Here is a 23,703-nt window from a genome sequence, read left to right on the forward strand (position 1 = left end):
AGAAGAAACAATCTATATCTAAGTTACCTGATTTCTTAAGTGTTATATAATACCCAGAAGGATAAAGTTTTTGGGCAGCCAAAAAAACAGGTAATTAGAAAATTACCAACAACTGTTTGGGGAGGGGATGGAAGAATATTACAAGAAACAGTTACAAAAAGATTCAAATCAAACACAGAAATCAGGAAGATCAGAGAAGAAATCACTTAAATCTTGGTCCGAAAATGAAGAAGATAACTCATGTTGGCTGCAGATATTCTCCTTGACTTCGGGAAGAGCTTCAAAGATATCATCCATTTCTTGGTATGAAGATGAGAAAGAAGACAGCTCCGGTAATGTGTTGCAGCAATTGGGAAGATCTTCAAAAATATTACCCATTTCATGTGATGAAAATGACACAGTCATATTGGTCAATCGACAGAAGATATTCTCCTTGAGCCGCTCCAAACGGTTCTTCAGAGACAGAAAACCCTCCATGGAACAGTATTTGTCAACATCTACTGTGTCCCACCAAAAGCCACCATCCTCCTTCACAATTTCGGCTGGTTCATACTTCTCTAGGTAACGTTGTATAACAATGTCCGCAGACGAACCTTTTGAAGTGAACGTAAAAGGATTCCCAGCCGGAGAGAAGACCACAATGGCGGTTTGTACGTTGCAGAGATTCCCGAGTTCTGAAGCTTTGTAAAAGAGACCCTTGCGTCTCTTGGAGAACGTCACATTCTTCTTTTTTTCGTTTTCTAACAGCTCAATATCGATCTTCCGTTTTCCCATTTCCTTTTTCAATTTCGTATCAAAAAGGAAAGCGAACGAAGCAAGAATTAACCAATCCAAAATAGGGTTTCAACGGAAATGAGAATTAGGGTTTTTTTCTTCTTCACTTGTTAACGATACCAGAGATAAGAAGTTTGGAGTTTGGACCGTTGAGACACGAGATAACAGATTTGACCAAGAACTAGCGGGAATACTAACACGCGCCTTACTGGTTTGTTTTAAATAACAATGGCTTAAATGACATAAACACCCTTAGCGTCAGCTGCTGAACTGCGTTGTTGGAATTTGGAATAGCACGAAGTCGTGAACAGGAACTTTTGAGTAGGCTTGTAATTAAACGGATCAAATTCGGCTCGGATATGGATCGGATATGATCGGATCCAGATATTCCCTGGCTAAATACGGATACCTCTAAACAGATTCGGAAGATGATCGAAGTTGGATTTTCGACCTGTTGGTCAAACAACAGTCCAGGGATCAAGCCATGGTTCCTTAAGGAAACCAATATACTACAAAATTAGGGTTTTGCACACCCTAGGTTATCCCATGATGTCCCATGGGTACCCCATTAAATTTTATGGTTTCTCATGGTCGTCCATGGGAACCCTAGTGCATCCCTATTAGGATTTCTCCTTCTCTATTGTGTCCCATAAAATTAATTATCACAATAGGGACGGAGAAATTCATCTCTAGTCCATCACATGGCAAGAGGAATCCATCCAATACTCGAATGCGCAGCGAAAATTAATCGATTCGAGTTTCTTTCGCATCCCATAAATATTAATTATCAATACACTGAAGGAATTAATAAAGAACTACTAACCTGGTGAGCCTCAAGTGTTGCTCCTCCAATAGACAGTGGTTCTTCCTCCAGTGAGCGCTCCAAGCAAACAGATCTGAATCTCCAATGGTGCTACCAAGATTCTACACGCCAATCCCAGATGCCCTCAAACTCCTCAGCACAGATCTAGGGTTTCACAAACCCTAACTCTCAAACACAGGTGAGAGAAGCAAGAAGAAGAAGAGAGATCACAAGAGGGAGAGAGAGAAACCAAAAACGTAGGAGAGAGAGTGTCTGCTCAAAAACGTAGAGAGTTTCTTCTCCCTCCTACGTGTTGGTCCCCTATTTATAATAATAGGGTTTAATTAAATCCTAGATAGATTTAATAGAGCCCTAGTGAGAGTCTGACTCTCTCTCTCTCCCTCAGTCTAGCAGTTCTATTTAAACTCAAAGTGCTACACAAGTGAAAAAGCAGAATCTAATAGGGAAAGTATTAATTAGATTCTTTATTTAATTATTAATGGATAATTACAATTAGCATCAAATCCATTAATTAAATAAAGAGCCAATTAAATTAGCAAATTCCAAAATAACTCCCTATATGATAACAATTTATCATATACAACCCACCCACTAATCAACACCATCATTATGGAATCTAGGGCATGTACACATGTACTGCCAAACCCAAATCCATAGTACATGTCCATATAAGAGCATCTGTGCATCTGATCGGGTCCCGCAAAACTCGATTAAACACTTTATTTTTTAAATAACTATAAATAATGTATCATTTTATGTAAAATAGATTTTTGCAAAACCATTTCCAAAACGACACTAGATCCAGATTCTGATCCTACCATGCATAGATAGTCTCTATCTTGGTGTTCCCCAATCGGACAGTGGTGACCGTGTTGGATAACTCCTTCACTCACAAAGAGTTCACGTATTCCCACCAGAACACCGGCTTTGACTCGCTTGAGTCTTAGTCATTGATGAACCAAAGAATGTGATCACACTTTGCAGTGACAGGATTCCCTCAGGTACAGGGTGTCGGTGACACATGTCTATCCCTTCCTACATCTGGCAGTAATACATGAGGGAATCGACAAAGTAGATTCTTCGCCAATGCACACATCAAACATGTGAGCACTCGCATTCGTACCCTAACATCACATGTCTAGGCATACCCAATGCGACGACCATATGATAAGGGTGCCCAGCCCAAACCCTAGTCGTGACTACCATTTTAAATAAAACTTTGGGACACATAATGCTCAAAAAGTTTATATCGCATGTGACAATATCAAACTAAAATGTATAAATGTTCAATAAAAAGGTGAACCAGGTTGAACCGGACCGAATCGGGTTTGATGAACACACACTTGTCCAACACGACCATCCATTTACATCTCTACCTTATGTAACCCAGACCTTCCTCCCCCTAGTGGATACATTTTACTCTCAATCCATATCTCTTAGATCATGATTCTCTTTTCCTCATATTCTAAAACCTTTTGAATCCTAAAAAACCCTTAAAGTCATTATTTACTTAATTTTTTATTATTAAGTATTCGGATTTTTATCAAAGTATTCAGATTTTTTTGCAGATGTCTCTAAACGAATACGAATGTCCCTAAACAGATACGGATGCGGATCAAATTTGGATTTTCGGTTATCCATTTACATCCCTACTTTTGAGTGGTTGGCCTTAGGGTATTTTTATCACCTCAAGTCCGGTGTACCTCCTGATGCTGCATCAGGCGGTGCACCTTAAAGTGCTTTTGTTTAAACCCCCAAACGCATGTGCACCGTCCGATGTACCTTTTAGGTGCACTAGGTGGTGCACCAGACATGAGAGGATAAAGATCCGGCCTTAGGTAGGGGTGTTAAACGGTCAGGATCGGTTTAAATCATTTAATTAAATGGTCTCTTGAAACCATAACCGAACCATTTATTAAGCGGTTTTACGTTTCGGTAAACAATTTCATTTTGATTTTGGCACAATATTTATGTACATCTAAGAGTGTTAAACGGTTTATTCAGTTAAGCTGTCCAGTTGGTTTAAACCGTTCAATTAAATGGACTCCATTTTGAAACCATAACCGAACCATTTATTAAATGGTTTCACGGTTTTGGTTTAAATGGTTAGGTTTGGTTTTAGTAAACGGTGTGGGTTTGATTTTGACACCCTTAGATTAGGTATTTCGTCCCTCTTCTTTCACCCCAATGAACGTGCACTAACATTGATACCCCTCACTTTATTCTCAAATTCCAATGATAGAAAGAGAAGAAAAACAAAATCTACAATATGGTTTCAAATAACGGATCCGCTAGGGCTGCAATAGGTTCGGGATGGATTGGGCCTTTTAAAACCCTCAGCTCAACCGTGAGTCCCCTTAGCTAGGTCTAGGCCCTAACTTAGGGCCAAAAAAATTCAATCCTGCCCCACCCTCAGGGTCGGGCCGGGCTGACCTTGATTGGCCCTAACCATGGGGGGAGGGGGAGGGAGATGCATGGGCTGGCTAGTCTGGGAATAAGAAAGAAGAAATTTCTTATCCGGTACGTCGGTGTTCTAAAATCCCGAATCGAGGTGGCTCTAGAGGAGGAAGAAGAAAGAACAGGAAGATCAAGAAGAATAAAAAAAGAAGAAGAAAGAAGAATAGAATAGGAAGAAAGAATAGGAAGAAGAAGACAAGGTTGGGTTGGGCCGGGCCGGTCTCAACCCTGGCCTGGCCTGGCCTTGACTCAGGGCCAAAAATTCCCAACCCTGACCCGCCCTCAGAGCTAGGGTATCTCAACTCAAGCCTTGTTCGGGCTCAGGGCAGACTCGAGCCGTCAAGGCCAAATTTGCATCCCTAGGATCTACCATATCCGTTGATGTATCGAGCCAATCCTGTATCAGTAGAATGATTCTTAGGTCCGATTTGGTATGATTTCTATTTCAATTTCAGATTATTTTCATGAAATAGTCAACAAAATAGATTTTGGTCAAGAAATTGAAATTGTTTTAGTTGTATCAATATGAAATATTTCAAGAATAAAAAAAGTCTATTTTCTAGTTCAATTTCTGATAATAGATTTTCCATATTTCTTTGGGAAGGGTGGTGGTGGTGGCAGAGGTGGGGCGGGACAAGGCTGGGAAGGGGGGGTGGTGTCAATGGCATGGAAGTGGTAGTGATGGCAGCAGAAGCGGGGGTAGTGGAGGTGGCTGTGGTGGTGGTAGTGGTGTGGAAGTGGTGGTGGTGGCAGTGGCGTGTGGTGGTGAGATCAGTAGGAGAAGAAGAAGAAGGTAGGCGTTTTATTTTTAACATGAAACTACTACTTTGTCCATCAAATTAACCATGTGCTCATTAAAGAGCAAAAGTGAAATCAAATGAAATATAAATTCTGAAACAACTCCTTAGCTATTTTACCAAAAAAAAAAAAACAACTCCTTAGCTATTGCATGTGATTTATATTTCACTGAAATAAGGTACAAAAATCAAACCAAATAGTTTCCAAAATAGAAATTGCCCCATGTATTTGAAATAGAAATCATATCAAATCAGCCCTTAGTAAAAACAAATTTGTCCAAAAAATTAAGTGAAAAATGTCTAATACAATCCGATACGATCGATAGTTATTGATATCGTATCAGCCGAGACCGATACAAAAGCTGATATCGCAAACCATGATCTAGATTAGTCTTCTAGGCGGCTGCTTAAAAGGGGTTTCCTAGGTGTACCAAATATCTTTTGTCTTACATGTCACATATTCACAGCTTGGATGGGTCCCAAATCTTATGAACAAGTAAAATCTTACATGTCACTAGATATACTTCATTGCCTTTTTAATGGATCAGCTCATAATGGGTATTATGTTTCTTCCTAATATGTGCCTGTTTTGAATGGGAAATGCCGAATCGATGGAGCACATCTTACTTCAATGCCCTGTACATAATGGGTCTCCCGTGTCAAAAGCTTCTACTGAACCCAAGTACATGTTTGGATTCTTTCTTATTCTTAATCCCATATGGTATTCCAAAGCACAAGATTTTCCCGGGCTAAATGTCAAACTGACCAGATGAATGCAATCCAAAAAAAATACAATGTCATGTGTATATACATTTATTTTACCAACAAAAACTAGAGGAGACAGAAGCCTAGCATCCAATGGTATGGAATAATATGCATTTCCATGGAATAGGATAATAGGAGGAAGAAGAGAAACTGCATTTCTAATGCTTATGTCCTATACATACTTGAGGAGAAACTCTTCATAGAGATTCTTTTCCTAAAGAGAAAGAGGTTTGATATACTCCTCTCTCCTCTCTATTGAGCAGAGAAACAAGAAACCTTAAGTACGGAACATGAAAAAAGAAGAAAAAGTAAAAGAAAGAAACAGAGCCATGAGGTTTTGATATTTCAAATATTTCACTTGAGAAAGAACACGTCCCAAAGTTGAGCTCGGGTTTTGACTTCACTTCGATTTTGGCCGGGAATAAAAACTGCAATACCAATTTATAAGGGAAATTTATAACCCATGTAAAATATATTTCCTTGAAACACACTTAAAAAAATTTCCCCAGAAAAATAAATTTCACTTTACTTCAAAATATTTGCATTCTCCTGACAACAAAACATAGCCTAGAGTATCATATTTCTAAGAAGCAGAATCCAGGGTGTAAAATTTATAGTGCAAGAAAGACAAGGATGCAAAATGCTCAATAAAGCCTCCCACTGCACTCAGCAAAGCCCCAGTAACATTTCTTCTCCTTCACATTTCCTTCAGCATCAGAAACTTGACCTATTGTATAATTGTAGTGATAAGTTAGCTCCTGCAAGGGAGGAATGTTCTCTGCAGCAAAGAACAATATGTGGGGGATTCTCTTGTCATCATGATCGTAAAGAACATTTTGTGCATAAAGGTTTGGAGAACAACTATGGTTGATGAATCTTCCAACACTCCCACACTGTGCTGCATCGATGGTGTAGCCCGAGACATCTTCGACAACTTCACAAGGACAAATTGGTTGCAGGTAATCAGGTATTACATTCGAGAGTCCCTCCCATAGAGTATGATCATTATAGTTGTTGTGAATAACATCAGGATTTCGCGGAAATCGTCTACTAAGTGTGGGTCTTAATGGCACGAGAAAATGTCGCCAAAATAAACACACACAAGAAACACAGGGATTTACGTGGTTCGGCTTTTAACCTACATCCACGGGTGAAGACGGCGAAATAATTTCACTATTGAACAATTGGAGAATATAAGAACACTCTCTCACACAAACCCAAAGCCCAAATACACCCCCTGAATTCTTCCTATCTCTCAAACAGAAATATTACAAGAATTCTATGTAATTCTTTGCTTGGGTTTGTTGTACCCCAATGAGCTTGTGTTTTCAAGGACTTCTCCATTCCTATTTATAGATGAGGAGAGGTGAACAATTCTGCATTTCTCCATCGACATGGTAGGTGCACGTTGCAGCTACCAATTCTTTGAAAAACATGCACCGTCCCTTGGGTGCATTAATTACCCACCTAAGATGAAACCAGTTTTAACTCATTTGGAATGGGGTGTCAATGGCCGGTGCCCTCTTACCTAGCAACACCTTTCTATTTTTCAACAAAGTGGATGCCGACCACATTGATGTGGTAGAGACACTCTTGTCTCCATCTTCTTTAATAAAATGAAGACTTTAACTTCATTGCAATTAAATGTGCACCATTGTTTTGACTTATTCAAGTCACAACACAACAATTCTCTACCTTGACTTGAATTCTCACATGCTCAAAACCAATCTTCTCTAGCTATCTCCACCTCAGCCGCCAATGGGGCTCTCACGTGCTACTGATGCCGATCAAGTCCAAGCAGTGCTTGAACTTGACTACTGGAATATGCTTGGTCATCATATCTGCTGGATTTTCTGCCGTTGGAATCTTCTTTACCGTGATTCCTCCTTTGAGAGATTATATCTCGAATGAAATGAATTCTAACATCAATATACTTGGTTCTTTCATGATACATCTGATTTTTGGTCAAATGTATGGTACTCTAACTGTCACAATACACAACAGTCTGATCCTGTTGCAAGCCCAGATCACCAACCAAACCTCTCAACCACAAGCTTCTTTCACTGCCTCTGTTGCAGCCATGTATTCAGCTTCTGTTGTAGACAAGGCAACTACAGATTGTAATGTTGCCTTCCAGCTAATGGCACAACAAGAGAGAGTGAAAACATAACCTGTTAGAGATCTTCTTCTATCCAGATCTCCAGCATAATCAGAATCAACAAAACCGATGACATGTCCGCTGGAATCATTATTCCTGTCATACACCAAGGCAATATCTGCAGTACCTTTCAAGTAGCGCAATATCCATTTCACTGCCTGCCAATGAACCTTACCAGGATGTCCCATATATCTACTGACAACGCTGACAGCTTGTGAAATGTCAGGTCGAGTGCACACCATGGCATACATTATACTGCCAACAACACTAGCATAAGGAACACAAGACATGTGCTCCTCCTCATCTTCAGTCTGAGGTGATAATTCACCTGAAAGCTTAAAATGAGCAGCAAGTGGGGTACTTACGGGCTTCGAACTCTACATACCGAATCGCTCGAGTACCTTCTCGATGTACTTCTTCTGAGATAAGTACAGTCTGCCTGCTTGTCTATCTCTGCGTATCTCCATACCCAGAATTTTCTTGGCTGCTCCCAAGTCTTTCATCTTGAACTCACTACTCAACTCAGTCTTCAACCTTTTAAGTTCTGATATGTTTTTAGAAGCAATTAACATGTCATCAACATACAATAATAAATACACAAAAGATCCATCTGAGAGCTTCCTGTGATAAACACAATTATCATACTCACTCCTTGAGTAACCGTGTTCGATCATGAAAGTGTCGAACCGCTTGTACCATTGTCTAGGAGACTGCTTCAGGCCATACAAAGATTTCTTCAACAAGCAAACATGATCTTCTTTTCCTTGATTAGTAAACCCCTCTGGCTGCTGCATATAAATATGCTCCTCCAACTCTCCATGTAGAAAGGCTGTCTTGACATCGAGCTGTTCAAGCTCTAAGTCAAACAGAGCAACCAACGCCAGCAACACGCGAATAGAACTATGTTTCACGACAGGTGAGAATACTTCATTGAAGTCGACACCTTCTTTCTGAGTATAGCCCTTCGCCACTAAGCGTGCTTTACATTCTTCTTTCTGAGTATAGCCCTTCGCCCTCAGCCCCTGGAGTTCCTTCTTTCTTCTTGAAAACCCATTTGCACCCAACAATCTTTTGGCCTTTGGGTCGTTTCACCAACTCCCAAGTATGATTCTTGTAAAGAGATTCAATCTCCTCAGTCATGGCAACAGTCCAATGGACAGACTCGGAACCCGTGATAGCTTGCTGATACGTGGAAGGCTCTTCTACGTTCTCAGCTATAGATAATGCATAAGCAACAAAATCTGCATACCTCCGGGGTTGCCTGATTTGTCGTTTTTGACTGCCAGTGGAAATAGTGTACTGTTCTTCCTCTTCTTCTGCTTCCTCCTGGATGGGCTGTGAATCGTCTGGAGTTTCAACTTCTAACTCCACCCTTTTACTGACACCGTGGTCTTTTCCTGCATCGATAGACTCCTCCTTTTGCTGGTGTAGCATCGCAAACTCATCAAATTTTACATCTCTGCTGATAAGAAAACCAGGTGACTTAGGATCGGTGCACCACAACCTGTATCCTTTCACACCTGATGCATAGCCTAGGAATATGCATTTTCGTGCCCTTGGCTCAAGTTTACCATCATTCACATGAGCATATGCAGAGCAACCGAACACTCTCAAAGTAGAGTAATCAGCAGGAGTACCAGACCATATTTCTTCAGGGGTCTTGCACTCGATAGTAGTTGATGGAGACCTATTCACCAAATAACAAGCAATGTTAACTACTTCAGCCCAAAAGTCCTTAGAGAGACCCGCGTTTGAGAGCATACAACTCCATTTTGTTATGGTGTTTTTACAACAGTGCAGTGTCTCACTATGCCTTCGTTCTTGCAGAACTCGTTGAACTTATTTTCACAAAATTCCATGCCGTTGTCGGTTCTCAGGCGCTTGATTTTCTTCCCAGTCTGCTTCTCGATCAACGCCTTCCATTGCTTGAAGTTGACAAAGACATCATTTTTGTGCTTCAATAAATACACCCAGACCTTTCTCGAAAAGTCATCGATAAAGGTCAAAAGATATCGATAGCCACCCTTTGATTGTACAGGAGCGGGACCCCAAAGGTCTGAGTGGATGTAATCCACTGTACCTTTGGTCTTGTGGACCGCCGTGCTAAACTTGACTCTGTATTGCTTACCGAAGACACAATGCTCATAGAAGTCTAGGTTTTCGGTGTTCTGACCGCACAGCAAACCTCGTTTGCTCAGAATCGTCATGCCCCGTTCATTCATATGCCCAAGCCGCATATGCCATAGCTGAGTGGTATCACTTTCTGAGTTTCTTGACTCAGAAACTGATGTAGTACTTGATAAAGTGTTACCTTGAAGGTGGTAGAGACCATTAATCAGTTGCCCCTTCATCACGACCAGAGCACCCTTGCAGACTTTGAGAACTCCACCTACAGATGAGTATGTGTAGCCTTTGGAGTCGAGAATTCCCAAAGATATGAGATTCTTCTTCAATTCTGGAGCATACCGCACATCTGTCAAAGTCCTCACAATGCCATCATGCATCTTGATTCGAATTGTTCCTACACCAATAATTTTGCAAGCCATATCGTTTCCCATCAAGACAGTGCCACCATCGGTTGATTGATAGGTGGTAAACCAATCTTTCTTGGGACATATGTGAAAGGAGCAAGCCGAATCAAGAATCCATTCATTTTCCGAACGGCCGATGGTCACGGACAAGATATTTTCTGCAACATCAGAATTCTCCTCTACGACAGCTGCTTCAGCACTTGTAGAGGCTTTACCTTTATCTCCTTTATCTTTTCTCTCTGAACAGTCTCTTCTGAAGTGCCCTTCCTTGTGACAGTGGTAACACTTAATTTTTCTGGACTTGGATTTTGAGTGACTTCTGTTTCTTGAACTTCTTGCTTTGTCTCTACCTCTCACAACCAGACCCTCTGCTTGATTTTCTACTCCAATTTCAGATGCTCTCTTTCTCAACTCCTGAGAGTTCAAGGGGGCTTTAACATCCTCCATAGAAATAGTATCCTTTTCATAGAGTAGAGTATCAACGAAATGATCGTATTTGAGAGGTAGAGAACATAGCACAATCAAGGCTTGGTCCTCATTACTAATTTTAATATCAACATTTTTCAAGTCCATAATGATTTTATTGAACTCATCAAGGTGCTCATTTATTTGTGTACCTTCTTTCATCCGCAGGGTGTATAACCGTTGCTTCAGGTATAGCTGGTTTGTGAGAGATTTTTGCAGGTACAACTTCTCTAATTTCTTCCATAGACCGGAAGCCGTCTCTTCGTCTGCAACTTCTCGCAACACCTCGTCCGTCAGGCTCAATTGTGAAGCACTGTGAGCCTCTGCCAGCAAGTCTTCCTTGTCTGCTTCTGGCATGCTTGCAGGTAACTTTTCTTTACCCTCTAAGGCCTTGTACAGCCCTTGTGTAACAAGTAAAGCTTTCATTTTGATACGCCACAGGCTGAAGCTGTTTCGCCCATCAAATTTCTCGATCTCTCGATCTCATACTTAGCAGCTGAGACGTGTGCAGCCATCGTAACAAGACACCGGTAGATAGTAGCTCTGATACCAGTTTGTTGTGAAGCCGACCACATTGATGTGGTAGAGACACTCTTGTCTCCATCTTCTTTAATAAAATGAAGACTTTAACTTCATTGCAATTAAATGTGCACCATTGTTTTGACTTATTCAAGTCACAGCACAACAATAGTTATTTCCAATTATCAAATAGATACTCATCTTTACCAGTTCTTTTCTCAGCCTCCTGATCTTGAAGCAGTTCCCCTGTATACTCACATACAAAACTTCCAGATGGGATGGATGTCGAGGATTTGACACCCCAGCCCCTCGATTCAGTCTTGAAAATCTCCAGCTGAAATTTGATTCCATGTTGACTGACTCTGTTATAGCAAGAAGTAGGGCACCTGCAAGAAGGACCACACTCATAAACAAGAGGCTTCGCTTCTTCAATGGCACCATTGTGGTTGAATGGGATCTCCCTTCCATTCTTGGCCGAACAGGAACATATCTCGGAATCTAAACAACCCTTGGTGCTATCACATCCCTAGAAGAAATAGGATTGTACTAGTCAGGATATATCATCTTATCAATGTAAGTGGATGGCTGAGGTTTCTCATCATCAATGGTGTTCACAGCTCCAATGATCAGCTTCTTCTCTTTCCCTTGAGAAATATCTTCTACACAGAGACCCTCTCTAACTTTGAATTTTCTTGACTTCTTCAACTCTTTCCAAGCAATGGCTCTGGCTGGCCAGGAATTCTTCTCAACTTAAATTTAAAGACAGAAGTACCATAACAGCTTAATTCTGGCCAATAATCCTCCACTGTATAAAGCCCATCACAGATGTATGTCATAGTTATCTTACCCTTTGAATTCGCATAACCAGAGCTACTTGTGTCCTTAAATCCACGGGTAACCCTCTCAACAGTTCCTTCATCAAAACTGTTCTTCAGTGCAAGGTTTCCTCATGTAAGCTCTTTATCTTTAGCTTGCTTTGGCTTCCTCCCAACCATTGGCCTTCCTCCTTGACCAGAATAAATCAATACATCAGAATTGTCGATGTCATCAGAGTAACCACCGGAGGCTACAACACTAGTGGCCAGATCTTTTCCATCTTTCTTCATGTATTGTATACCACTCTGCAACGGTCTATGAATTCCAACAATGGCAAGCTCAACCCTATAATGAAATTCATCACCAACTTGGACCCCAGGGACAGGACCTATGAATTTCTCTGTGTTAACCCATTTGTTTTTCTTCTTGAGAACATTTGAAGCCTGTAGATATATCGGCTTCTTAGTGTTTCCTTGAGCTTTATTTGAATGCGCTTCCTCTTCCTGTAATAACTTCCGAATGATCACTTGAAAGAGACGAAGAGTCTCCCTGACTTTTTCACGGAACTTTAGCGCTATCTTGCGGTTTTTTATCCTGAAGAACATTTACATCCTCTCGATAAGAATGAGAATTTCTCCCACAACCTGGAGGGAAATCCCGCTTCACATATATGTTCCACTGCTTATACTTAAGAGAACCACCACCGGCATGGTTGTCCTCCAATGGGCGTCTCTTCATTGTCTCAACAGTCTCAACTTCCCCCATCTCAATCCGGGAACAAAATTTAGGTAGGACAGAAATGACTGCACACAGGGAACAACATGGAGAACATAGATAGCATCAGTAAGTGTTAAATTTTAAAGCCACCGCAGATAGAAAAGATTTAAAATCAGAAATGAAAAAATAAAGTAACATTAAATCATGCATTCACAGGTTTATCTTACATGAACAAGAGAACCAAATCCAGATCTCAATATTCAATGTAATAACTCTAATGATAAATTCACCCAAAAAAACCTCTAATGATAATAAATGGAAAAATACTGAGCAACTTTAAATTTTCAATAAACATGGATTTGACTGTTGGATTTGTAAAGAATTAATTACTTAGCTTGAAAAAATATTGAGTTTCAGCTTCAAACTCAACTGCAGTCCCATGCACCCTCTTAAATCTTGAATTATATATATGTATTGCCACACTGTCAAACTCTGATCTAATTGAAACTTGACAACTGCATAAGGGATCTTGGGATCTATGAGTAGACATTTTCTATCTCATCTAAGCTGCTATGCAATAGAATCAAGGCTATGGCTTAAGTCTAACTTGTAATTTTTTTTTTACTAAATAATCATCTATTCATGAAAGCGAGCAAAGCTCGTAGTTGTCAAATTACAAGATTCAGTTAACCGTAAGTGAAATCAGGCCAAATCGTCCGGCTCGAACCAGACAGGGCCTTCCTGGCTAAGGATTCAGCTACAGAATTGCTCTCCCTAGGAATAAAATGGAAGCTACAGTCCAAAAAAATAGGAAGAAATGTGACAGATGTCCTCAATCACTGGTTGAATACTTAATGGAATGGTAGTGCTCTCCCCTATGATGTAGTTGCTGAAGGGCGCTGATCTCTGGAGTGCCATATTCGCAAGATAGAAAGGATAAAAAGAAGAGACAAGAAAATGTAAACTTGGATTTATTGGGCTTCGGTAATAGAGATGGGAGGGTAATAATTTTCAATATCTTTCCCCTTTGAATTACCACCCATTTATAGGAAAACATTTGGGTTTGTTCTTTAAAGTAACCCTCAATCACCTCCACGCAATCCTTGTTTTTAGGTTCAATTCTAAAATTTCCCCCCTTTGATCTTGGTCAATAATCTTTTGCCATAATGTCTGAGTGAGGCCAACTAGCCACACCCTTACATCTCCCACTTGGCCAGTTGGCCGAGTGAATAATCATGCTATGGAAATGACTCCCATTCACGGCAGGAACTACCACTATCCGTGGTAACATGTCACTATCCATAAAAAACCTGTACTATCCGTGACAAAAAGAAATATTCCCTGTTTCTTACTAGATCAAGTAACAACTGCCCCTCCAAACATGAAGAGAGGTCCAGAAGTGGACTTTCCGTCGTCCCGATCCCCTACCACAGAGATATAGTTTGTTGATATTATAAGGAGATAGGAAATGGGTAATCTAATAATCTAATGTTTGGTGGGATCAGAGAGCACAGAGATATAGTTTGTTTCGTCCCTTTTTTTTTTTGGTTAACCTCTTTGGGGGAGATGAAATCTGAAGAATGATGGTGTGGTACTGTGGTCTCAATGGAGCAAGCATCATGACTCTTAAAGCAAGGTTTCTGTACCAAAACAGAAATCCTCACCAGAGCAACTTTGGGAGTTGAGATCATTAGTGGAAACACTTAATTAGGTTCCTCATGTGGACAACTTAATTATCATCTTTAACTAAATATCAAGATTTAAAGGACCACCTAAATATTTCCCTAAAGTAAGTTAACTCAGTTACTCACACACGACTTTCTTTGTTACTTTCTCTTCTTTCATTCTTTATTTCTCCACTGTGCATACACACAGAGATGGGAGATTCCTTCTCCAACTAAGAATACAGAATCAGTGGTTCTTTTTCTTCATTCTTTTCAATAAATCAGTGGGACCTTTTCAGCTTTGTATGTGCAGTTTGCTCCCTCTCAAGTCTCAAGACTTAAGACCCACAGAAACAAAAGTAAGAAAGAATAAAAAATAAGGAATTTAGTGTGTAGTTTAGCAGATACGTGTCTTAATTAGATCCTTGAAGGAGCAGCCAATACAGACCAGAACAATCACTAACAAGTTTAGTATTTACAGAGAGTTCATAGACATAAAAAATACAGAAAACCGAAAAAGAGAAAACTAATATGTTGTGAGAAGGCTAATATAGTTAGCAATCTCCAACAGAACAGGAATTAGATGTTTGAAGATAGTAAATGACATAGGCACAAGTAAATATCAAAACAACTATGGCTCTTGTAAAAGGAAAATGGAGCAAAATCACCTTTACCCATCCAAAAAAGTGTTTAGACATGCACATCCAAAAAAAAAAAAAAACTTCTGAGTAGATGTTTCATGATGGCTCACTATCCTGCTGGTATTTAGAAAGTGATCTAATCAAATAAATAAGGAGTTCCCATCCCCCCACTCATGTCTCAATCCTTACCTCATTGAGTAGATGTTTCATGATGGACTGAGCCCCTTCAGTTGATTAAAATCTTTTTTTCTGCTTTCCCATCTCAAGTCTAAATGCTTATATTATACGTACCAATTAAGTGGATAGCATCTATAATAAAAGGGTCAGTCATCATGCGCAATAAAAGGGTTCCCAGAGCTTTATCTTCTGGTTGGAAGACTATTAAGACAACCCACGGCCCCCTTTTAACCATACCATTAGGATTGAGGACCTTTTTAACATAGACTTCTCTCAGACTCTTATGTCTCCACGAGTTAATTAAGAGATTATAAATTATAAATCACCTGGCTCTGTAGATCTTCACATGACAGATTAGGTGATTAGTGATCAGATACACTAAAAATTAGGGAAGTGAAATGGGTTAAAGTTTAGTGTGGTGGGGTGCTTACAAAAAGACCAACGTGAATGCAAAAAGAAATTGACACACCAAACCAAAGCAATTGGAAAAGCCAACAGTATTCAATTTGTTTTTTTGGCAAGATCATCTAATGCACACATCGGTTTTGTTGCATATATTGTGAGTTCTATGCTGAATCCAGACTTGACCCTAAGCAACTAGCATCCAACAGCAGAGAGTATCAAGCAAACAGACCAGGATAACATTCATTGAGGAAGGAGGGAGACTGAGTAATGCTGTCATACAAGATTATAGCAATATGAAAATGCACTGGTGGGCAAAACGATGATAGATAATTTGTATTCCGTAAGCAGTAAATAAGAAAAGGCAGAGAAAATGTACATCATAAAGATAAAAGGTATTGACACAGAAAATAGCATATTACCTAACTCATCCCTACTAATTTTAGCATTTTATTTTTTATCTTCTATTTCTTGTTCAATTTCAAATCAAAACCCAAGTAATGTTAATGTGCATGAGTTTCCCCTCCCCCCCCCCCCCCTCCGCCAGCAAACTTGATCCCAATGTGTATGGCTACCAGACCAGTTCAAATACCACAGAGCACATTGAGGAGAAGCTAAATAAGACAGACTAATTCCAGCAGAGCAAGAGAAGTGTCAAAGCAAAGATGATGGAGAAATCTAACATATAGGGGCAAAAACTGATTAGAAATTGAAAAGGAATCCATGAATAGATCCGTTACAGAAACTATCAGAGCAAAAAGCTCACACCCTCATCAAGCTTAAAACTATTCCCCCCATCGCTGCAGAACAAAACTTGCTACCCAATAACAAACAACATAATCTGAACATGGAACTGAAGGGAATTCATAATATGAACATGAACTGAATTTCGCAATTTTATATATCTCAATTGCTACATTTTCAAGTCAAGTTGCATTAAGAAAGTCAAAGTAGAATACCTGAAGAAAATGAAACTTAGATGAATAGCTTGGATATGTATGCAGGAGTATCTCAACAGAAAATTCCCTTCAAGTCTTCAACCGTCGATTGGAAGCCAGCAGTCTTATAGAAACTTGTTAAGCACTTATCTAAATTCCAATGCAGCATCCCCTGCTGCCAAAACAGACCTTTCAAACTCTAAAAAGAACGCTCTAGAGCTCAAACTTCATAAACCATCACGATCTCTCTAATTTCAACCTGAAACTTACTGAAAGCCAGAAAAAAAAAAAAAAAAAAAAAACCCAGGAAGAGCAGCTCACAGTCTCTATAAAGCTGGGCTAGGGCTTTGAAACCATAAGCAGAAAAAAAAATTCAGGTGCCGATTTAGAGGATAACCAGAGAAAAACCAGGACGGAAAAATCAGAGAAAAGGTTTTCAATGACATACCGATGGAGACAATCGGAACTTGAATGGCAACCTTGCGGCTCTGCTCTCAGATGACCAGAGGAAGGAAGAGCTGCAAGAGCGATCGAGAAGAAGATGAAGTACTCAAATGGATACCTAGCTGCTCTGCTCTCAGATGACCAGAGGAAGGAAGCGTTGGGAGATCGACATCAACGGGGAAGAAGATGGAGACTTACCTCCTTAGGACTGTCTCCCTGCCATTGACTATCCAACACAACTGCACCTCTGGGTCTATCCTTATCCACAAGTTGTTGTCGTTAAGTGTTCGCAATACACTGAAACTCTCACAATGGGTTTCTGGCTTCTGCACTTTTCTCTTAGACATCAGATGCTGGTGGTGACTCTGTAAGCTGATGTGGCCTATATTGCCACAATGGTTAACCTTATCCCTATCTACCCATCTCCACTTGTCAGGCCCTCCTCTACTAGAGTAGCATCATCCAAGCCCTCCTGCTGCTCTAGTTAGCCCCCAAGTGTCGTGATAGTAGCCTTGAAGCCTGCTGTGTCATGACTTGTAGAAGCCTTTAATGCATCTAACTATGCTTCTTATATGCATAATTTTTAGTCTATTGGATTTGACATGTTAGAACTATTTTCTAAACATTCTGCTTCAAATATTATCTTGGCTGAATAACTTTTAACAGTATCTTTCTTCCAAAATACAGTATCTCCATATCCCCCAAAAGATGCTAAAGTAAGAATAAAAATGTTGATTCAATTAAAAAGAGAATTTACATAACAAGGATTAAATATTAAAGCCACATTCTGCTTCGAGCAGAGATGATCTGTTTCGAAGCAGCTACTTCCAAGGTCTATGACCTTCACCTCACATCTACTGTAGCTCTTTACCAAAATATTCTCAGGGTTCAAATCACAATAAATAAGGCCATGACCATGCAAAAATTAAACAGCCTCCAAACAATGAATGGTAATTGACAGCACATACAGACTCCAAAACATGTCAATCATATGCCAGCACAGCAAAGCTAAAAACTGCATACAAAGAACTTCAAGTTTTAAGAAGAATTAGAACCATACAAACCTATAACCTTGGCATTGTAAAGTACACCTCTTCTCCAGATTCCCTATTGAATTTGTGAAATTCATATAAATTTGGTTTAAGTTCATATACAGTCAACAAATGCTCCTGGACATGTTAAATGCAAGTCAGAGACAACTTCACCTTGCAGTAGATAATCAATCACATTGGGAATCTCCAAAGTTGTAAATATGGAGATGAATGAAACAACACAATGCCCCTCTCATATTAGATGTACTAGTTTACACACACACACACCGAGCAGCAGCACAGAACCCATATATAAAACCCCAATCCAACACATACCACATATGAAACCCCAACCCCGCAACAGAAACGGTAACATAGCAGTGCACTCACGATGACCATGCACAATTACACATAACACAAAAGTCACTGATGCAGGATGACCAGAGCTTAATATTATGGTTTGTATGGAGGATTAGGGCTTGTTAATTGAGAAATAAAGCAGGGGAGGATGAATTGAAATTTTGTAATAAGGATGGTATCACTTAAAGGTACAAATGGAATCTTACTAAGTAATACAATTACCCATGTTTTGAAGTGGAGTACTGACTTGGAAAGAAAAGTTAGCTCATATAATAAAGAAGAGATGAAGAGTGCATTTACTTCATCAATGACCAATCATCACCAATCCATCAAACAGAAATACATGTGTTATTCTTAAAATCATCACTAACCATCACCAATCATCAAACCCATCAAGCATCTCCAAAACCCAACCCAACAATGACTGCGTATCCATTCAAATTCTTATTCTTTGAGATCTTGGACTAAGAAAGTAAGAAGTCAGAATCTTCATAAATAAAACTCCACCAAAACAGATGTGACACTCATAACACAGGAGAAACTCAATCCTCCTAAGCACCACCTCAAGAACTTCTTCGGAAACCTTGTTTCTTTATCAATCTATGTTTTATTTGATCCTTTTTTTTTTTTTTTTTTTTGGAAGGGGGGGTGGGGGGATAAGCTTAAAGTTTATGAATACTAATCTCAAACCAGGGAAATTCCAGTGGGAGATTACATCAACCTGATCGCAGGTATAGAAAAAGAAATAGTAGCTGAAAAGTATCGGCAATTAGGCTTAAACAGTTTGGATTATGCTCCAATTTCAATCACTCTGCCCTGTTTACAAATCAGACCTGCATAGTTGTGTAAAAATTCTGACAACTAGATTGTGAGATCTGGAACAACCTACTGCAAAAAGGAACACGGGAAAGCATGAACTGAAATAATATGAGCATTCCAATCCACAAAGCTCCCACTACTGCAGGGTCTGGGAGGGGCAAATGTACGCAGCCTTATCCCCTGCTTGGCAAGAGAGGCTTTTTCCAAGTTTTGAACCCGCAACTAACAGGTTGTAATAGCACAACTTAACTGTTGCGCCAAGGCTTGCCCACCATGAACTGAACTAATATCTCGACCATAAAATTCAGAGATTCAAACAGAATTTCAGGGTGAAGTAAATTAGAATTCTAAGAAGAAAAATGATCTTAATTTCCAGCAGATATAGTTAGCACATGAATCAAATGTAACTGAAAATTAGACATGAACAGTATAGCTGCAGGGTAGTAGGGTTGATTAGATCTGACCTAAGACTCTTGAATGGCAAGATAGATAGCATAGATGTTTATAGCCCTAATTTTAATGTTTTTTGATGATCCATTACAATAGCAGGAGTATTGCAAGAAATTTATAGATAAATTTGGGGCATAAATTCAATCTGAATTAACAATGTAGAGAATGTGACTTCCCTGCAACAAATACATCAATCAGCACCCAAGAACCTTCTTACAAATTTAAAAATCCAAGGAAATGCTGTCAACTTCTCCTCACTCAATCTGAATTCCAGCAGAGGATCTTTTCAGCCCTGCATTGGGTTCTTTTGCTGACACCAATACCATAACTATGTTTGACTTTCATAGAGCCAGCTTCTGGCTTGTGCCATGACCATACATGATGCCACAAACTGTCATTTTCTATCTCCATAAACCCTTTCTCGTTGAGGCTTCATGGATGCATCTCAAAGAATTCCTTGAGTTACCAGACGATTCCTGCATTTAATTTTACTTTACTTGATTCTTCACTATTGACTGGGAACTATTTATTGGTCGTTTTGGAGGCAATCAGACTCAAGGTTGAACAGCTCAGTGTATCAAAGTTAACAATGTTGGCTATTCATTTGGTACAATTTTCTGATTGTTGCTAGTCCTGTTATACTAGCTCACACTAGGATGAGGAATCCAACTGACAGTAACAGTATAAGCCCCAAATGGCTCAGGCATAAGATTATAAAGCAGAGTAAGGGTGATCTGATTTACTTTCATTTGGAGATTTGTTAGGTCATCTGAAAAAATAAAATCTGTGAAGCATCCATAGTTTTCTAGTCCACACAAGGTTAGGAATTAAAATCAGGCTTATAGCACTTCAGTTTGTCCTACAAACAGATTTAAGGATTCACCCCTTCTCTCACATGTCATGTATTAAGTAGAGTCCAGTGGGATGTTATCAGCAAAATTACCAGAGTGGTTCCTGATTCCAAGTTTTGTAGACAAGGTTTTCTTATAAGAGGTTCATGTTAAATATAGAATTACATAAATTATGTCACCACTGAAAGTAGATAACTTATAAGGATTAGGAAGCATCCAGGGGTTTTTAACCCAGACAGCATTGCCAAACCACCAAAGGGGCTGGTTCCAATTTGTCTTCAAGCAAAGATAGAAAACAGAAAGCAAAGATGGCACAATATACCTCTTTTCTGTGCTTCAGCTTGACTACTACTTTTTAGCTGTATAGGAGCTCATAGAAAATTGAGAAATGATCAGATGGTCTATAGCTGCTCTTTACCTTTCTAGCCTTCCTTTGAGTTCTTGAACAGGAAACACTGGATGCTTTGGTAATACCTAAAATTAGTGTGACCTACTAACCTTAATGTAAACAATGTAATGCGTACTTTCCAAGGACAAGCCACAAATTAACCTTCAGAGGGTGCCTACTGATGGCATTGTAATTATGGGGAGGTAAAGTTGGAACTAATCTGGAATAGCTGCAGTATAAGATATTAAACTCTTTTTACCTGCATATCAACTACGACATTGAAACCACAGGGAGGTAAAAATGGAACTAATCTGAAATAGCTGCAGTATAAGATATTAAACTCTTTTCACCTACATAACTTTCTTTTTTGGGGGTAAGATTTCACCTACATATCAACTACACTAATATGATTCTTCCTGCCCTCTGATCTTTTCATGGATTATCTTAATTGAAATGAAACTGGTAGAACAAGCTACCATCCAAAGAATTTGTACCAGCGCCTATAGATGTAACTTGAAAGAGAGCAATCAGCACTTAGGCATGGATTCTTTGATCCATTGCTGACAAACAACGCAACGATCTAAGCAGATGAAGCTCTAACAAAAAAGAATTGAGATCCATAACTCTTTTCTAATTACTTAAAGCCCAACTGCCCAAGTACTAAATGACTAAACCACTACTCTCCCCCCCCCCCCAGGAAATTCTTTTGGGACACTGTAATTCTAGATGGAAAAAATATAATTAATTTGTTAACCATCTGTGATACTTGGAAACTATATGTGAAAAAGGCTTCTGTTTTTTTTTTTGTTTTTGGGAATAGTATATGTAAAAAATATTTGGAATGGCACCCACTAGCTGGATGAAGGTGACTAGCCATTAAAAATTTACGACTATGATCAAAGTCAATACTTTGAAGGTAGTTGTTGAATAGAAAAATAACCTGAAACTTATCACATGATGATAGAATATTACCAGTTACCCTTTAACTGGGAAGCTGCTCCACCTGGTTTCCTCTTATCCCACCACTGAAGACCAAACCCTAAACCCCCAGTATTGACTCATAACAGTGACATGTTAGTGAAGACAATAACATTAAACTGATATTGAAAACTACATTGGATTTACAGATAGATGAAAACAAAATGAGATTTAAATTAGAATATAAATCATGTAAAACGATGAGCTTAATTTTTATAAACTATTTTGGAGCAGGGGCATGCCACCAATTTTGTGTATAGATGGACTGCAAGGACCTCTACTCTGAAAGTTTCTGAAGGGGCATACATAGGAGGGTATGCCTACATATGAGAGGATATTGAATCTCGGACTAAAATTTGACATATGGCCAATCCACATTCCTAAAGACCCAACAGGCAGAATTTCCAGATCACCTTCCACGCAACAAAAAATACAAGGTGTGTTGATCTACTTCCAGAGTTCCAGATGCTGGAATATTGTCCCACAATATTTACACGACTAAACCATTTCATTTCCATAATCAAATATATAGGAAAGTACAGGGAAAGTATATAATTTCACGGGAAACATCCCAGAAACACTAATTTGATCAGCAATTTACTACCATTTCTTCTCAAGCATCATCAATGGGTTTAAAAAAAAAATGTAAATAATGTTGTATCGTATGGTCAAACATGAAGGGAAACGACATTCCTATTGCCATGTTCTGTTTTGCCTCATTGAAATGAGAACTCTTGAAAATTTTAAGTAGGTCTCATAACGTTTCTGCCCTTAACAACAAAAGATTCATTATTTTCAAATAAAAACAATGAAATAATATCTACTACTGAAACTTAGGACATGTCCCTTGCAAGTGAGCATCATACTCGAAAGGGGGGAAAACTGAAATATGATTAAATTGGCAGAGATTAGCCAGATCTTAAATTTGGGCGATTTAATTCTAATATAAAGGGTCCAATTCCTTTCCATCACTAGTTAGTAAGCGAATGAACATACGATAAAATAACAGGTTCTGATAATAAATATCCGAATGACAAAAGAAAAAGCATCTCATTAATTTCAAAAACTGTTTTACATTATCTGTCTCTACCCATGATGTGAACGGTTAAAAAAAATTGGATTTCAGAACAGACAAAAATAATAACAAACTTTTTTTAAGTGTTACATTTTTTTTTAGGTAAAAGGTCAGCTTGTATTAAAGTAAGAAGAAAAACAAAATACAGAGGAAAGGAGGGCATACCCCACCTGATACAAATAAAAAGGAAAAAAGGACCCACCTTCAGCATGGCCATCGATGGAAATCCCTTAGTCCCAAAAAAAAATAAAAATCTATATCCAAGTCTACCCCAAGCAATTAATTTTCTTAAAAGGATAAAGTTTTTTGGCACCCAAAAAAAGGTAATTAGAAAATTACTAAGATTTGTTGGGGGTAGGGGATGCAAGAATATCACAAGAATCAGTTACAAAAAGAATAAAATCAAACACAGAAATCAGGAAGATCAGCGAAGAAATCACTTAAATCATGGTCCGAAAATGAGGAAGATAGATCACGTTGGCTGTAGATATTCTTCCCGACTTTGGGAAGTGCTTCGAAGATATCATCCATTTCTGGGTATGGAGGTGAGGAAGAAGACAGCTTCGGTAATGTGCTGCAGCTATTGGGAAGATCTTCAAAAATATCACCCATTTCATTTGATTGAAGATGACGCGGTCATATCGGTCAGTCGACAGCAGATAT

General features: G+C 39.1%; 1 protein-coding gene and 1 pseudogene across 1 annotated transcript; both read right to left on the reverse strand.

Moving 5' to 3' along the window:
• Positions 1-168: 168 nt before the first annotated feature.
• Positions 169-774, reverse strand: LOC122653054 (floral homeotic protein APETALA 1-like). The gene has a single exon (XM_043846987.1). It carries the CDS (start codon positions 772-774, stop codon positions 169-171), a length of 606 nt encoding a protein of 201 aa, XP_043702922.1.
• Positions 775-6,242: 5,468 nt separating this feature from the next.
• Positions 6,243-23,652, reverse strand: LOC122653062 (annotated as a pseudogene).
• Positions 23,653-23,703: the final 51 nt, after the last annotated feature.

Source organism: Telopea speciosissima, chromosome 1 (assembly GCF_018873765.1).
Source record: "Telopea speciosissima isolate NSW1024214 ecotype Mountain lineage chromosome 1, Tspe_v1, whole genome shotgun sequence".
Classification (NCBI taxonomy): Eukaryota; Viridiplantae; Streptophyta; class Magnoliopsida; order Proteales; family Proteaceae; genus Telopea; species Telopea speciosissima.

Bases quoted from the DNA above. Each gene is read 5' to 3' on its own strand.
- LOC122653054 (XM_043846987.1), bottom strand. From the start codon at position 774: ATGGGAAAACGGAAGATCGATATTGAGCTGTTAGAAAACGAAAAAAAG.